General features: G+C 40.6%; 1 protein-coding gene across 1 annotated transcript; it reads left to right on the forward strand.

The window, feature by feature from the left end:
* Positions 1-373: 373 nt before the first annotated feature.
* Positions 374-15,219, forward strand: LOC308281900 (choline transporter-like protein 1). The gene is made up of 16 exons (XM_080722240.1): positions 374-644; positions 832-918; positions 1,327-1,469; positions 2,666-2,802; positions 3,039-3,132; positions 3,637-3,806; positions 4,816-4,905; positions 6,771-6,913; positions 7,408-7,594; positions 10,053-10,221; positions 11,391-11,547; positions 11,854-11,937; positions 12,017-12,154; positions 12,443-12,679; positions 13,684-13,752; positions 13,935-15,219. Exons 1-16 carry the CDS (start codon positions 621-623, stop codon positions 13,941-13,943), a joined length of 1,938 nt encoding a protein of 645 aa, XP_080578366.1. The 5' UTR covers positions 374-620; the 3' UTR covers positions 13,944-15,219.
* The last annotated feature ends 211 nt before the right edge of the window (positions 15,220-15,430 follow it).

Consider the following 15,430-nt stretch of genomic DNA (forward strand, 5'->3'; position numbering starts at 1 on the left):
ATTGGAAAACTTGTGAAATGGGACATTTTGCATAATAAGTACTTTCTACTATTGGTACTTTAAGTGCATTTTGATACCAATACTTTTGTACTTTTACTCAAGTCAAGTACATTTTAATTCCAAACTTCTACTTGTGGCAGAGTATTTCAACATTGCAGTACTATTGATACTTTTACATAAGTAAAGAATGTTTTCCACTACTGTTCATTTAGAAAGGAACGGCTCCCTACTGCGAACCGGATCCCATCGTTCATTTCTAAAGAGCCGTTCAAAAGACTCAATTCGTTCGCGAACGTCCCATCTCTAATTTGGGAAATGTGAGTGAGCGCTTCTCCTTCCGTGTTTACCTGCTGCTGTTCTGCAAATGTATGGAGAGGGACTTCCACTGCTCTGTCGAGGTTTGGGTGTGGGAAAAACAAACAAAAAGGTGTGAATTCTCGATGCAATATACAACAATAATCGACTTCTTTCCCTTTCCCGAAACGCACAACAACAACAACAGGCGAAGGGCGGAATGAGTTCGAGCTGAGGAAAGTTGAACCAAACAAAGCTACTTCAAAAGTTTTGTTTTCGAGTAGTAGTAGTTGTTGACGCCGTCGTGCGTGAGTTAACCACTGAAAATGGGATGTTGCAGCAGTGCCGAGGTAAGGGATTTATAAAGATCACTGCGACTACTTGAAATGTTTTAACATGTTTGGCTATGGTCTATGACAATGGATCTAATATAAAGTGTGCCAATACTTAATATTAATTTAACTATACGCTGTGTTGAGTTCACCCCTGTCAAATAAAAACTAGTAGTGACACACTTTCTATCCATTTATATCTTAGGGCAAACGAGACTGGAAACCACTGGAGGAACGCAACTGCACAGACATTCCATGGCTCATCATATTCACACTGTTTTGTATTGGAATGGTGAGTTTTCAGTTGAATGAGCTAGCTAGCAGCGAGACTTGCTCCAACCTGTTGAATGAATTGATCTCTGACTCCCTGGCTAGTTCAGGCATGACAGTTCACTTGAGCCTACAGGCCATGGGGCATAAGCATAAGGAATGCCTAGATTAGTAATCCTGGATTATTTTAAAGAAACCCAATTCTGACTGGGACCAATATTAATTTCACAAACTTCCAAAAAACGGAATTTATTTGAATATGATCAGACTTGTCTTTAATACTGTCTGTGACATTAGTCCACAACAATACAAAAACATAATTATGGGTACATGGCTCTTTGTGCTCATGCTCCTGCTTTAGATCTGATCTCATCTATTGTACAGTGTGACTGGTCAGTGGTGTAGTAACTGTTCCTCTTTCCTCCTGCAGGGCTGTATCTGTGGCTTTTCCATTGCCACAGGAGCCGCTTCCAGGCTCATCTCAGGGTATGACAGCTATGGCAACACCTGTGGCCGGAAGAACAGCCCAATTGAGGGAATTGAACTCAGCGGCCGGGATCAGTCGGAAAACAAGTTAGTCTTTCTTATTGCAGATCATTGCTTGAAAATGTGGTATATTACAAGATATTTCCATGAAGTCTTGTGTCTTGGCAACTTTTATCTATAATGTAACAAACCTCAGAGGTCCACTAATTCAGCTGTCTACCGTTCCTGATTACCTTGTTGCAAATGACAGAATACTTTGTCTGTTTGTCACCGTTTACTTTCCAGGCTGACACTTTTAACTTTCACAGTTGGGTTGTTGTGGCAGTCAGTAGACAAAGCCACTCAGCATTACCTGTGTGGATGCAGGGATTTAATCATGTGACCAATAATCCTTTTTTGTAATATGGGAGACATAATGACCACAGACCTCAGCTGACCTCCTGCTGTCTCCTCCCCTGTTCAGCATGTTAAACATTCTGTTGTCCCACTGTTTGACTCTAGTTACTTGCATTCATTTTGTAATGTAGCACAGTTCACTCACTCACTCTCACACACACACACACACACACACACACACACACACACACACACACACACACACACACACACACACACACACACAGGTCATTGTAGCTGCCATGAAACTCTGGTTAGACCCGTATTCAACGGTTTTAGGCATCTAGTTCAGTGTATTCCTTATGCATAACATTCTAAAGCAGGTCTGTGGAAACAGCTTGAACTGGCATCATCTAAAGAGATTAGAAATAGTCAGGAACAGAGATTATTTTTGATAAAACATCCAAGTGGTCTAATACAATGCTTGTGTCATTTATGTTATCTGAACATTTATGGTAGTTTGAATAGGTAGAATAAATGCATTGTATAATTTGATCAAAATCTCTTCTGAGTCATATTATTTAGGACTTCCATACCGTCTTGTATGAAAGGTCTTTGGCTCTTGTTGTGCTGTAGCGTTCCAGTAATTTGCAACCCAAGGCACAGTTCCATCCAAACAATGGGTCACGCTTCATTGATGGGCCGATTGCCCATGGAAGCTCTGAATAAAAGGCGTTTCAGCTACAGAGAGAGATCTGTTCAACCCAAGTTGGCAAATGTCAGCATGAGAGTTTTTACCCAGATGCAATAAGCCCAGCTGGAGTAGTAAACATTGAGTAAACCGTTTTGATCCAAGGAAGAGCCCAGGGTGGTTCAAAATATTTACTATGTGGGCTGAAGATAGTTTGAGCATTTTATCATAATTAATAAATCTCTTTCTCCTCTAGGTATGTTTTCTTTCTAGACCCATGCAACATTGACTTCATCAACAGGAAGATAAAGTCAATAGCCCTGTGTGTTTCGAAGTGTCCAGATACTGAACTGAAAACATACGATGACTTGAAGAAGTTTGCACTGAATAATGGTGAGAAGTGATGCATATTAGAAATGTTTTCAAGAAAAGAGTCGTTATTGTCATTGTTTTAATGTTATATTTGCAAATCTGGTTATATATGTAATGTACATATTACAGTATCTGTCAATTCAAAACTGTTAATAATTATCATAAAAATTATCTTTTAAAGTGTTGCAAATTTTGAAATTACAAACGTCTATATAGATGCTAAATTGTATTTTGATTTCTCCTTGTCTTCCCAATAGGATCCGAACTTTGCACCTATGACCTCACCCCTACAAGATATCCAAGCAGCTGGGATAGAGAAACCAAATGCCCCAAACTCCCTGTTCCACCAAGGTAATGAAGCATATCCTTCATTAGCTGATCCAAGATCGATTGCTTGGTTAGGCTGGTTTATCCTAAACTCTGACCATTAGGGCTACAACTATCGATTATTGTCTTAGCTAACTTTCTTTTAGATTTTTTTTATATAAACAAATGTATTCAAAATAATATTGTTTTAATAATGTATTTAGAAACTCACCTCATGATGGGATGCGTTGTGAGCTTGTAGATGTTAGTAGTATCCTACATTAAAATTGCCTAGCGTGTGGACAGTTTGATCTCACAAATGTGATGTCCACTGTTGATACCAGTGAGAAACGGAAGTAAAAAAGAAAGGAAGACACGGAAATTTGGACTCTGTATTGCTTGGCAACCATTCTGCTAAATGTCACTGAACTACATGCTTGGCCTGAGAATGACTAGCTTTCTTTATTTGATTATGTTACACCCCGACTTGCACCCCGACAGACTATCAAAATGATCTAAAGGTACATTTGGCTTTTTCCCAATTTGTAGCAAGTCTCTCCCAGTGTTCCACCGATGCATTCCCGTGGACATCGGCTGCTATGCTGAATTTGCCCAGGCGTTTGTCACCTTCGTCAGCGATAACAGCACGCTGCACAGGGTCATTGCCGGGGTGATGGCCAGCAAAGAGATCATCATGGGACTTTGTTTGCTGGCGTTGGGTACGGTGAAAGTTTAGAATGTTTGGCCTAGCTACCACATTGCGGTATAGGGCATAGCGGTGACGGACATTTTGTGGTGCCTGGATAGTTTGGTTCCAGGCTTAAAATTATTTATATAAATATTGTCAGGAATCTCTATGGGAGCAATGGAGTTTCTATCTGTGGCACCACAACATGGCCGCCACGGCTCTGCCCTGCAGCCAACAACTGAATACATTTGGCAAATGTTGCGCTTGTGCTGCTCGATGCTTTCCCACTGTATTGCTATTTGCTCCCATGGCTTCAGCAGGAACTCTCAGACAGGAAGTTATTTTTGTCAAGAAATAACAGGAAATGTTTAAGTGGTTACAGACGTGGTCACCAGTCACCACCGCATGCATGCATGCATTGAAGTTGAAGTTCATCTCGGTTGCACTGATCGTAGATCTGCTCGTACGTCGTACATATGTCTAACAAAGAGACAACGCACTGACCTCAGACCATTGTTGGAATATGTCCTTGGTCCCCATTGTTTGGTCTGACTGAGTGTGTTCCTTGTCTCTCGGGGGTTTGGTGACTCATCTGAGCAGCTAAATGTCTTCTCCTACCGCGAGCTACCAATTTAGCCACATCGTCTCTCTTAGTGTTATTTGATTTTTAGCTGTGATATTAATTATAATGTAATTCACATCATGTGGTATTTATGTAATGCAGTTGTACAGTATGCTATGTGCAGTGCATTTCAGTCTTTGCTGCAGACAAAAGCAATGATTTATGAAGGTTTGAGCACCGTAACCACTTAAACCTTAATACTGTCTATTTAGTTGCTCCTAGGCCTCCTCCTTTTTACCCCTCTACACCAAATCTCTTTGCCGTAAATAGCCGATCTACGGTGTCGTGAACTTGTAGATCTGCCGAATGTTCGACCCCAGAATATGGGACACTAGGTTTAAATAACTACACTGACATTGCCTACACGTCATGGTAATAACTAACTTGTAGTTTGCTCCATGTCCTTGCTTTTCTACAGTCCTCTCCCTGCTGCTGATGGTTGTCATCCGGTACATCTCCATCGTACTGGTGTGGATCCTGACTGTCCTCACTGTCCTGGGCTCTATAGGTGACCTTATCCACAAACTCTTCCCTTCTCATGTTCTTATACAGTATGCTGGACTTCATCTTACGAGGAATAGCAAGATGGCTGATCTATAGGCTCACAACACCTTCTGAGCTTGTATATCATCAGTTTTTGTTATTAAAAATGTTTTTTTTATCATTTGGTAATGATATATATACAGTATATATATATTTTTTTTACAATATAACGACATTCCCAACATGGAGACACCAAGTTGAAAGTGTTCGTAAGGACACAAACAATATTCACTGTCGGCTCCTACACTCTCAATTTTCAACCTTACGTATAAGGTAGGATTAAGGCCAGTCCCCACACCAATGCAACTAGTTGCAACTCCTTGCAACGAGCATTTTTAAGCCAGTCCACTTCACACAAAAATGCAAGTCCTTGCATCTGCCATTGGGTGATAATGGCTGCAAGTAGTTTCATGTTACAAGGAGGTGCGCAGCGAATTATTGGTGTGGACTGGCCTTTGGTGTTCCATAAAAATTAACAGTTGTCGGTGTGTCTCTGAACCACAGCCTAAGTTGTGATCAAACGTTTACTAGAGAAATGTTGATGTGCTAAAGAATGTGACTACAGACTACAACCCTGAAAAAAAGACAAATGGAATAATGTGGATCTTGGGTTACACATGCGAACAGCGTGGTTTTGTGTTGATCTCAGACTTCACATGACCAGCCTGTGACTCTAGTCATCTTTTATGGATTTATGACTCTAAATTTGGTTAATGTTTCAGCCTGGTACGAGGCCTGTTGACTTCCATTATAAAATTGAATTAAATGTGTTTTGTTATAAGTTAAGGATAAGGATAAAACATGCATAGGCAATGCAATCTTCAATGTCAATTGTATCCTAAATATTGTTTATCTTATATATACATTCCTCTAAGAGCCGCATCCCACTTCCAAGCCCATTCACGCCCACTTCACATCCACCTCAACTCATAGCTAGATCAGATGTAGATCAGATGTATGTCGGTAGAACTCACAGAATACCGCCCTAACTCTATCATTGGCCCCCCGTTGCCATGGTGACCGGTGACCGCCGCCCATTGGCTCGTATTCCCAGCTATGGGACCGGCGGATCCAATTTCAACCGAGGGGGGCGTAGCCAGAACACACACACACACACACACACACACACACACACACGCACACACACACACACACACACACACACACACACACACACACACACACAAAAATAGCTAATAGTTAGCTCACAACTTTCCACTTTTCTCTTTCACCTCAATCGCAGTAACATCCGTATACACCACGTCATCGCATCACCATTTTTTTTTCCAAATTTTTTTTTTTTTTCAAAAAAAATTTTTTCTCAAAAATTTCTTTTTCTCAAAAATTTTTTTTTCTCAAAAAACTTTTTCTCAACTTTTTTTTTCTCAAACTTTTTCTCAAAAAACTTTTTTTTTTCTCAAAAAACTTTTTTTTTTCTCAAACTTTTTTCTCAAAAAACTATTTTTTCTCAAAAAAAACATATTTGGCCATTACACACACCACATTGCCGCAACATGGCGGTGAGGGCCGCGCAGCGGCCTGAACTCTAGACCGCACACTTCTAGTACAATTATATAATGCAACATCTACCATCATCTCCCAGTACTTATGACACATGCTAGTTACTCAAGACGTGTTACTCATACGCTGAGTTGGCAGTGCCCACGATTAAACCCAGAACCTTGTGGTCCAAAGGCAAGTCCTCTACCAACCGAGCTACCCGGACAACTAGAAAAAGAAAACGATCTGTTTGTGCTTGTATTGTTGTTTTTAGGGATATATTTGGACTGTTAACTGCTGATGTTGACAAGGATATCTGCTGTGTTTCAGGTGGGACAGGCGTCCTCTGGTGGCTGTATGTTGACCATAGGAAGTCCTTGAATGATAACACCAAGTCAGTGTTTGGAAAAGAAGTGGCTGCGGATAATGTACAGGCCCTGCTTGTGTATGCCATCATTGCTACCGTTGCTACGGTATGTTGGAGTAATATGTATGTGGTTTTGCATCATTATGGTACAATCATACAATCAATGTAGTTATTTTGAGACGATGACAATTTCACCCCTAAATATCATATTGTCACTTAAACCTTATAAATAAATAGCCAATATACATGCTCACTATGTGTTGCATTGCAATGCATTGTCTGGTTGTACTGTACTCACACCTGTAGGGTCTGCTCTGGTTCCCCGGGCCATGGGCATTCTTATTCCTCTATCCCTGGCCTGTTTTCTGGTTTTATTTGCCTATTATTTATACGGTATTATGCTCACAGGGAGTTCATCAAAACCATTATAGCAATATATGTATAATGTATATTGACATTTTATTTGTACACATTTGTTCACAATTAATGAAGCATATTAATTCACGTGAGTTGGACAGAAATGTAATTATACTACTACAACGCATACACAACATGCACTCTAGGAAAAATAAATAAAAAGTACAATCCTGTCTGCTCCAGGTGATTCTTCTACTGCTGATGTTCTTCATGAGGAAGCGGGTGGCTCTCACCATCTCTCTGTTCCACGTGGCCGGCAAGGTGTTCATCCATCTGCCCTTGCTGGTTATGCAGCCTGTGTGGACCTTTCTCTGCCTCATGCTCTTCTGGATGTACTGGATCTCTGTGCTTCTGTCCCTGGGGACTGCAGGTTAGGACTGGACACACTTTGTGCTGTTTGCAAAACATATATTACATCTGTGTCCCGTTGAAAGGGAAAGGAATGCTCCACTGTCAAAGCTGTGTATGTTTAGTCTATTTGTGGAAGTGTCAATTGATGCAAAACACGTTTTTGAGTACAAGCAATACTGTCTTAGAAAACACATATTTTCAGTCCCATTATAAACATGGTGCTGCTTGGCTGGCGGCTCCTACACTACCTAAAATGAACTGTGTAGGCTGAGTTCCAGAGCAGTTCAAGAGTCCAGTGGCCCCCAGTAGCAGAGGGGACAATGGATGTATCGTTTTTGGTTCCCATGCGGTCAATCTAGGGTGAATTTTGATTTGCTGCCTCAGCAATACAGAGATCTTTGACTGACTCATGTATCTGATAATTTCTCCTGCTGACAAAGACACGGAGATGAGCGTGAAACAAGTGCACTGCAGTATTCCTTAGATGATGTCTAATTGGATTATGGATTAAGCATGATTTGCTCTGAAATGTTTTGTTGGTGTGTGTGCTTTATGAGGTCAGTCTAGGACACAGGCGTTGCTCTTTTATGTCAGTTAACATGTCAGTGTTTCCATTCCCAGCAGCTACTAGGACATAAATTTAGTTCTTGGTGACATTTGGTCTGGGTCTTGTGGCGTGTCTACCCTCCCACTGTTGTTTGGAATCTTGAGAAGGACTGGTTCAGTGGGAGGATGGAGTCAAAGAACCAGTTCTCTCTAAATCTCCCACTCCCCTATTTTGCAAGTTCTTTAACTTCAGAAATTAAGCACTCCTTAACCACTAAATCCCTATTCAACAGTGGTGGAAAAAGTGCTCACATTCTTTACTTAAGTAGAAGTATCAGTACTGCAATGTAGATGTACTCTGTTACAAGTAAAAGACTGGAATTCGAAATGTACTTGAGTAAAAGTACAAAAGTATTGGCATCAAAATGTACTTAAAGTACCAAAAGTATAATATGTTTGAACATAGCCGATCTACAAGCTCACAACGCGTCGCGATGCGACACGTTGTGAGCTTGTAGATCGGCAAAGTGGGGGACACAAGGGTGAATGTGGTTAAATTAAAGTGCATCTTGTGGATATTGTTATAGTGGTTATGTACATCAGATGATCTGTATCAGTATGGTAATTCTAGTGCTCCTGCCAGAGAGGAATGGCGTTAATGTGGAACTTTATAATCCTTGTCATCACCCTGCGTTCTAGTTGGAAGAATTATACCCTTAAGTGAATCTTGCCTCTTTCAAGTGATTCATGTGGTGCTTAACAGACACATTAAGTTTGAATTACAATAAGATTAGATATAGCATTATTAATTCCCGAGGAGGCATTTGCTCTCAGTTGCCGGATGTTATTGTGTGAACAACAAAGTGCAATGTTGAACACAAAATAGGCATCAAAAAAGAAATGAAGATCCCGATCTCAAACTCTGTATGACAAATAAACAGCATATGTACAACATGTGCATTAGGTGCAGGCGGTTATGCAATAGAAAACTATTCATCTTTGTTGAGTGTGTGTGATCTGTTGACAAATATGCATGGCAATGATTATACAGTTGATCAGCACAGATGTGAAAGGGTGTGGAATGTGATTATTTAACACTGAGCTGAACAGGATAATGGATGATGAGGTTAGGCATTCTGTAATACGTCTGGGATTTCTGTTATTTCCCAGTTTAAGTTAATGTGAAGCTCCATACACGTCATCACTCATCAAAACAAAATGAACCACATACTTTATTTTACCCAGCCTTTTTTTCCCCTCTATACCAAATCTCTTTACAGAAAAGAATCAATCTACAAGCTCACTGTGAGCTTGTAGATATGCTATTTTCATTGAATGTTCATCCTAGAATAGGGAAACTAGTGTTCATGTGGTTAGGCTATTGGTAAAAGTGGTGTTATAAAGAGTTGTGAAGAGCGCTGAAAACAAGTTAGTGATAGGTTAGAGCAGTGTTTCTCAACCTTTTTTCTGCATGGGCACACTTTTCATGTCCCAAGAATCCATGGGCACACCAACATAATACCGGGGTGTAAATATCGTCACTGTCGGGAAGAAACCTTGTATCTCCAAGTTTCAAATTTGTACGTTTCTTCGCAAAGTAAAGCCCTGCCTCATCATACAAGGCTGTCGCACAACAGTAGTGAAAACAACAGAACTACTCGCGGTGCGAGGTGTTGTGTGCTTGTAGATCGGCTGTTTTCACTAGTTACATTTTTTTAAATCATAAATACAATACTGGCTTTCAAGCAGTTTCAAGGGGCACACTTGACACTTCTCAGGGGCACACCAAAGGTCCCCAGGCACAGTGGTTGAGAAACACTGGGTTAGAGGAAGGTAGCTGCTGTACATTCACACTGCTGTGTTATTGCTCATCCCCTGAAACTCACTGTTCGTTAAATGGGTGGCTAACTCCAGCTTGTGTTCTTGCTTAGGGACTGCAATGAAGAACAATGTGACGGGTCTGGTGGAGTACCAAATGAAAGGACCTCTTCAGTACATGGTTTGGTACCATGCCGTGGGGCTCATCTGGATTAGTGAGTTTATACTCGCCTGCCAGCAGATGACCATTGCTGGAGCTGTGGTCACCTACTACTTCACAAGGTAGCGGAATCAATATCTCCCTCTGAAAGTAGTTAAACCTTCACATGCAAGCTAAGCTTTGCATTGGCATTTTTTATGTAAGGGATAACATCTCGCTCAGTGGTCATTATCGAGTGACAGGTTGATATGCCACTGATGCGGAGCAGAGGTGGCATATCAACCTGAAAGGCTCCTATCACTCGATAATGACCATTAAAGCCATACTGTGTAAGATGCCCAACTAGTGGTCATTAGCCCTATAGCAAACCGCGGTCGCGTCCGCGTCTTTCGGACGTTTTTCGTACCTTCAGACCCCCGCGTCTGCCTCCACCTCGCTGAGATCTATCTTTTAAGGGGTCCCTTGTTCCTGTGCGTTCAGTAATTCCAGAGATACGGACTCCTTCACCCTGCCTGGTAGGCGAAATTACCTAGAGAAGGGATGGTACAAACGGGCGACAACAAATATGGCTGCCATAGCGACCCCACTTCAAGATGCGCTGTGATTGGCCGGCAGTTGTATAACCCTCGCTGTGATTGGCCGGTAGTGTGATGACGCAATTTTGGCGCGAGATCCGGTCCACGGCAAGGATCTCAGTTTACATACAGAGAAGGCTTTACAGGCTGAAATTCACGGCGCGGATCTTCTAAAACTTTTGTGATTTAATAGTTTAATAGTAGAATTTTAAGATTTGTTTTATAAAAAAAGTTACATAGTACAACTTTAAGTGAGATGTTATCCCGCTTATTGCACGGTTACTTACTAAATAAATTAATGCATTGACCCAAGTAAAAAAACAACGAAATATTTCCTTGCTTACAGGAGTCAAAGTGTTGCACTGGCCGTCCGCAGAGCACAACTGTGCCTCTGTCTCACTACAAAATGTTTTCAAAAACATTCTTGAGAGCAACGTTTAGTTCTAAATGTCGCTGTGTGTTTGTTTACTTGGCTGACATGTTGGATACAGCACAAGATTCACGCAGTACAGCCTATGAGTGCCGCAGCCTTTGATTAGAGAGTCTTTGATTAGGCAGCGGTCTGTTATAGAGCGGAGTGGTCTGTTATCAAGAAATATCAGAGTCAAGCATTCAAACAAGCCGTACAATAAATATATGTTTATTTCCCCAATACATTTTTCCATGCTGGAGTATATCATTTCTCATTTTCTCTCCCTGTCTTTGGGCAACATCAGGAATAAATCCCAGCTCTCCATGACTCCCATTCTCACATCTGTGCTTCGTCTCATACGTTACCACCTGGGAACAGTGGCTAAGGGCGCCTTCATTATCACCCTTGTCAAGATCCCCCGTTTCATCCTAACATACATTCACAACCAGCTCAAGGGAAAGGTGGGCTGTGAATTCATTTAGACATTTTATTCTAAAGAAATTAGAGCCCGACTGATATATAGAATTATGTAGCTCTGGCTGCTATATTGGCCATTAATATACGTTTTCTTTTTTTCTGTAATCGGCACTTATGCTACTGATGTGTCCCAGGTGTTAAACACTTTCAACCTGGGGTCCCTATTTTGCACATGTATTTATAGGTAAAAAATGTCAAAGGTTTTCCAAATCTGGCATAGATAGATGAATGAAACCATCATCTACTGCAATTTCTGAGTCTAATTAGCGTGCCTTTCTCCAATACCGTAGGAAAACGCCTGCGCGCGTTGCATGCTGAAAGCTTGCATCTGCTGCCTGTGGTGTCTTGAGAAGTGCCTTGCTTTCCTGAATCAAGTAAGTAAAGCCCAGCGTGACAGGAACAAATTAAAAGCACAGTGGATACAAGAGCTTACGTTCATAATGTTCTTTTCAGAATGCTTACACTGCTACAGCCATCAACAGCACCAGTTTCTGCACCTCAGCCCGTGATGCCTTATCTATCATGGTGTCGAATGCCCTTCGAGTGGCTGCCATTAACACCGTTGGAGACTTTGTCCTCTTCCTGGGAAAGGTATAGTTGTTTTGGAGTTTTAATATGATTAAAGTGGAGAAAGGCCATCAACTTTACCTCAAACAACACAGTAAAAACGTGTTAATTTATTTGTAACTGAGTGTGGGAACAGTAGCTAAGGGACGCCTTCATCAGTGGTTAAAGGTGTGTGTAACCAAATGTACCCATACAGGTCCATTTGGTTACATTTGTACAGTTCGATGAACACTCAGATTTGACAGTGACCAGTTGTAATTGTTTGCTTGTTGTGCACTTTGCTGACCCATGTCATTATCACTTCCTCATTAGGTTCTGGTGGTTTCCTGCACAGCCTTTGCCGGCGTGCTGGCCCTGAACTACCAGAGGGACTACACCGTCTGGGTGCTGCCGCTCCTCATCGTCAGTGTGTTTGCCTTCCTGGTGGCCCACTGCTTCCTCTCTGTGTTTGAGATGGTGGTGGACGTCCTCTTCCTCTGCTTTGCCATAGACACAAAGTACAACGATGGCAGCCCTGGCAAGGAGTTCTACATGGACAAGGCCCTCATGGTGAGAGAATGAGTTTAGGACAGAGATGAGCCTATACTGTATAACACGATGTCCTGACTCCTTTACTGGCCTAATGTCATAAACCCCTTCATACACTGAGATTAGAAAAACAGCTGCACTGTAATTTAATTGAATTGAATTTGAACCACTTAAACTCTATTTTATACTTGGGTCTTATGATTGTGTCATGCAGCGGAAAAAGCCAGTCTTGTACAAAGTAGGGCATTAGCGACTTGTGATTTTTGCAAGTCGACTCAACTCTGTAAAAACTTGAGTTGAAGTCACACGACCCCCCAATTATTTTGGGGGGTCCCCAGATGATTAACTTAATGTGCAACATTGTTTTCTCACTCAACTGTACACAAACCAACATAAAGTTTAAGTATATAGAGGGTATCTTCACATTTCTAAAGTGCCAATTTAAGGACTTTTTAATACCTCTAAAATGACAAATTAAACATTGTCCAAATTGTCAAATATATAGAGGCAGAAATTGTGAAAATAGCCGATCTACATGCTCACAACGCCTCATCGCGAGGCGTTGTGAGCATGTAGATCTGCTATTTTCACAATAGAACAATATTATACCAAATGTAATGTACTGTAGCATTGTAATATTGGATCATTCCGTCCTTGACAATAAGCAATCCTACTGTTTGAATGCTGTACAGACGCACGCATGGAGCAAAAATAATGATAGAAAAAAATACAGGATTTTTTTTTTTTTTTTTCAACTTCGACTTTCGACTTTCTCTGGTGGGAGTCGACTTATGTAATGAAGTCGACTCAGTCGACTTGTCGACGTTTTCGTTAATGCCCTAGTACAAAGTCACAAGCGTCACTTTGGTGACATGTTGTGATCTTGTAGATCTTTTTTCTTAAATCTTTACCTATTATGACATGCACTGTACTGTATATGGACAGTAAGTGGTTATGTGTTAGTTACACATGGATACATTAAGCCTAAGGATCTTACTGTGTCTTCCATCCCTCTATCTTCCCAGGAATATGTGGAGAACAATAAGAAAAAGGGACGGTACAAACCAACTGGTGGAGATGAGATGAAGGCCATGGTAAGTTGAAATATTTTTGGCCCACACCTGCCATATGGTTACCATGATTATCTCCTTGGAATATGGTCAAATAAATTGTAATTCATAAAGAGGTAACATTTGATTTGAATCCGTCTTAAATCGTCAGTAATTATTTGGGTTAGGGATGCATTAGTAAAATAATGCTTTCCTCTTGCTTTCAGGCGCATTGAGGAACTCTAACCATAACAAAGGGGAGAATGTCAGATTCACTAAAACATTCAAATGCCTAACTCGGTGTGGAATGTTCCTACCACTCCAGGGATGTAAATATTAGATTGCACTTTACATGAAGATTTCACATATTTTCTCACAAATGTGCATTTTATAAGGTATTATAGATAAATCTTATTAACAAGAGGCAATTTTTGTTTTTGTAACGTTGCATTTTAATTGGATTTTATAGAATTTTCTTTTTTTATGTTGGCAGGTTTCAATATTTTTCTGCTGTCACCTCTAGACTAAAACACTGATTTTGAAACTGATATTGCCTTTATATCTTGTGTTTGTGCTGCCTTTCATGGTGTTTGATGTTTGATGGTGTATTTATTTTTCGTATCCCTGTGAGTAACTAGCCAAACAGATGATGTGACGTCACATTGTCATACCTCCAGCGCCACTATAGTGGAACATTGTTCACTGTTCTTAAAACATAAATGTTAACTGTCAGGTTTTGTTGGCAGCCCCTAAAAATAAAACGCCAAGGGCTACTTCCCAGACTCGCCATGTTACACAGACTTTCAACAATCATACCGTGAGAAACGCATCATAGAATAGATAAGACTTTCTACAATGTCTCAGTTGTCCAGCAAGACTTGTTGGCCATCACATACCCATTTGACTGGAAATGGTTACACCAAAAAAAGTTAATTGCAACATTTCAATGCTTTCCAGAAGTTATTTTGTGTTGAAGGTCACGGATTGATATAAAATATTGATGTACTGTAAGAGTTTCATGAGGGTGAGACATTATTTAAAATGAAACTGTCCATTGTTCTGGTGTGAGATCATTAACATAATGCAGAATGTCTTAATCGAGCATAATCAAGCTTCCAGAATGTATGGAATGTTCACTTCGTTTGGCATTCTCAGCATTTTGTGAAGAAATACACAGAAGACATGGGGTATATTTTGCCACACTATTTTATAGATCTTACATCAGAATGTTTTGATTAAGGCTGATTATATTAACAGCAATGTTTTACTTTATATTTTGAGGTCTGGGTTTATTCTTTTGCATTTGGTTAATGTACACTGACTGTACAGTATATTCTTTCTATTTTTTGTTTACGTCCTTGAAAATGTATCTTACAGCAAACTTTCTTTTGCATGTAATGACTCGGAGTGAAACGTTCTGTGAGCATTCCTGAAGGAATGGCTAACTGGTTGTTAATGTTGCCTATTTGTTTCTTAATGGACAATAAGGGCATATTGGTAATAAATACATGTGTCAAAATAATGTGGTCAATTCAATGTATTGCCTTATCCAAATCACTTTACAATGTACATTACATTACATTCACCCATTCATGCCGATGGCAGGGGAAACCATGCAAGGCCAACCTGCTCATCAGGAGCAGTTAGGGGTTCAATGTCTTGCTCAAGGACACAGTGGGAGCCCAGGATCAAACCTGGAACCTTCAGATTCCCAAGCAGTAAT

This window comes from Nannobrachium achirus, assembly GCF_963921795.1.
Source record: "Nannobrachium achirus genome assembly, chromosome: 3".
NCBI classification, from domain to species: Eukaryota; Metazoa; Chordata; class Actinopteri; order Myctophiformes; family Myctophidae; genus Nannobrachium; species Nannobrachium achirus.